Source organism: Drosophila suzukii, chromosome 2L (assembly GCF_043229965.1).
Source record: "Drosophila suzukii chromosome 2L, CBGP_Dsuzu_IsoJpt1.0, whole genome shotgun sequence".
NCBI lineage: Eukaryota > Metazoa > Arthropoda > Insecta > Diptera > Drosophilidae > Drosophila > Drosophila suzukii.
The window spans coordinates 21,601,860-21,604,628 of NC_092080.1; the positions used below are offsets into that span (position 1 = coordinate 21,601,860).

The 2,769-nt window shown below is 39.8% G+C and overlaps 1 protein-coding gene across 1 annotated transcript; it reads right to left on the reverse strand.

Moving 5' to 3' along the window:
• Positions 1-1,424: 1,424 nt before the first annotated feature.
• Positions 1,425-2,397, reverse strand: LOC108011224 (uncharacterized). The gene is made up of 4 exons (XM_017076325.4): positions 2,218-2,397; positions 1,961-2,163; positions 1,713-1,903; positions 1,425-1,647 (listed from the first exon to the last, which is right to left on the reverse strand). The coding sequence occupies exons 1-4, from the start codon at positions 2,284-2,286 to the stop codon at positions 1,598-1,600; spliced, it is 513 nt and encodes a 170-aa protein (XP_016931814.3). The 5' UTR covers positions 2,287-2,397; the 3' UTR covers positions 1,425-1,597.
• Positions 2,398-2,769: the final 372 nt, after the last annotated feature.

A 2,769-nucleotide genomic window follows, 5' to 3' on the forward strand; every position in this document is an offset into this window, starting at 1 on the left:
TTACGTAAATGTGGCACATTAAAAGGCGACTTGAGGAAAGCACATAATAAATATAAAAACACAATTAAATAAGTGCATAGAAAACAAATTCGAAACGAAAAAACAACCGACAGCACAGGAAAACAAAATAAAAAACAGAAATAAAAGAGCACACGAATTAAAATAACACCAAGATATTTCAACTACTCGATGTGAAAGAGCAATGGCAATAATAGAGCCTCTTCCTTTATACCCTAGAAAATAGATCTTAGTTTGATGAAAAGTTACAAGGAACTTAAACATGTTGAAAATGTACTACAATTGAAGTTTAAACTAAAATTATATTTTTTTATTATATTATAAAATATTCCATTTAGATATCCCAACATGTCTGGTCTATATAAAGTCCAAAATGCTCAACTTACGAATTTTTCCCTGAAGCACAGCTGACAAAAGAGGTGTTTAAGACAAGACCCAGCCGGCCCGAGAAATGTTAATGTAAATTTCAATTGTTTTAATTTATTTGTGACCCCCTCACCACCCGAAAACCCGTCACGGACTAAGTTAATGTTATATATACATATATAACACGAAGAAACAAAAAACTGAATTAAAAAGGTAGAAAAGAGCGGAGTGATTGTCGGTTGGCTCTATTCTTTGGCCTATCTGTCCAATACGTGACTGGCATTCGACCAAGGGATCCCTCCAAGTCCAAAGGGTTTCATAGAGGGGAACGGAACCAACTGTCCCCGCGTATGTGGAGCACAACGAACGGTCTCATAACCGGAGCAATTCCAGATAGTTTACTGAACTCTCTGACTGCTGCCGACTAAAAAAAAGTTCTTCCGAAAAATCGGCTTGTAAAAAACGTAGCGGAAAAGCGAGGAAAAATGCAGCGGAATGTTCGATGAAAAATGCGTTCGGTTTACCATTAATCCGGTGCCTTGATCCAGGGCGACAGATCATTACACACGCGCGGGGCCTCCAAAAATGGGAGGAGTTCCTCAAGTGGGGACATGCGACAGGCGACAGGCGAGTGTCGATGTTAGGGCCCCCTTACATATCTTAAGTATATGTAAATTTATTAATAAAAACTCCCGAAAAAACGGATGCACATGGGTCCAAAAACAGCGGGGTGAGTGTGGTGCAGTTGTTGCCTGTCCGTAATTTATAGACCCGCTGCCAAATGACATGCTAACTAATAGTGTCATCATAATTTATACATACAAATACATTGCATTTGTTATTTATGCCCTAACGCCACCCCTGTCCACCCTCCCGAATCTAAAGTCGTACCCGTGATTTCCATACAGATCCCTGCTGACAGAGGTCACAGCACCCCAAAAGGCAAAAGGTCACGCAGCTTTAATGGCTCTGTTTGACCCTCGGCTGTATTTGAATACCGATTACAATTAAACGGTCATAGATGAGGAACCAACACGTGATTATAGATTGATAGATGTACCAATATTTATTTTACTCAAACGGAAAATTTCGATTTATTCGCTATATACAGTTTATGGATTGCCTATAGATAGATCTTGACAACGGTGCTCGGGAAATTTCTAGATGGGAACTAGTAGGATTTTTGGAGCAATGAATCGGGGTAGTGGGACTTCTAGAACCAACTACCCCGGTGGGATCTCGAAGGATTTGGATCGTAAAGACCTGAAAAAAGAGATTAAAACCATTTTTGTTTCGGAAGGAATAATAATATAATAATTTTTCTGTACCATTCGAGCGGGCAGCGTAGCCTCCAGCTAACCTCTGACCTCCACGCATGGCACGAACTCCCATTCCTCCGCCAAGATTCATGCCTTGATTCATACCTTCATTAAATCCCATAGATTCTGACATTCCACTACCCATTCCACGACCCATCTCTTGACTGGGTTCCTGCCCTACTCCCTGGACCATGGCTGGGCTATAATAATATTTAGATTTATTTCTGGAAACATCAAGCACTCAAAACTAGACTTACCCCACTTGAGAATGTCCGTAACTGGGCTTGAAATTGGTATACATGTTCAGCATGTTTTGGTTGTACGAGGCGAAAGGATCGCCTGGAGAAGCGTGAAGTTGGTGTGATCCCGACCCTTGGGGACTAAAGTTTTGGGTGTTTCCCTGACTCGAGTGCAACCATTGACGACCACCGCCACCAGGAGGAGTGCCCCTCATTCCCACCTAAAAGAAAGGATGGCCGTAACCATAGACCCCAAAAGGCCGGAAAAAACTCACCTGAGAGTAATTGGGATTGCCCTGACCGCCATGACTGTACTCCCAATTGAACTCCGGACCGTTCTCCATCTTAAGAAAACTTGGAAAATTTTCAAATGATTTTTGGAAAAATTTTGTTGGCCGGTTGTTGTTATACCGATCTGTTACCTAACCGAATGCCGGAATAGAAATGAATGATCTGGAAGCGAGTCTCCTAAAGTAGACATGACTTTTCGTCCTATGACTACATGATTTCAAATTGTTTTACATAATTTATAAGAGTTTAAATTAATATTTAATATTTTCTTCCATACGAAAGACCAACATATTAATTATTATCGTATTCTATCGTCACATAATGAATTTCATTAGCAAAAACCAGTCTATTCTTCTATACACCCTCTTAACGGAATCTTTTGGATCATTTCCCACATAATCTCAGTCATAATAATATTCAAATTGTTAGCAAACAAAAAGTCACAATATACATGTTTTATCACCATCTCAAGTTATGGACAGTAAGCCATTAGCCTAATAATGGCATTTAAAAACGACTATCTAAATTTATTGAAT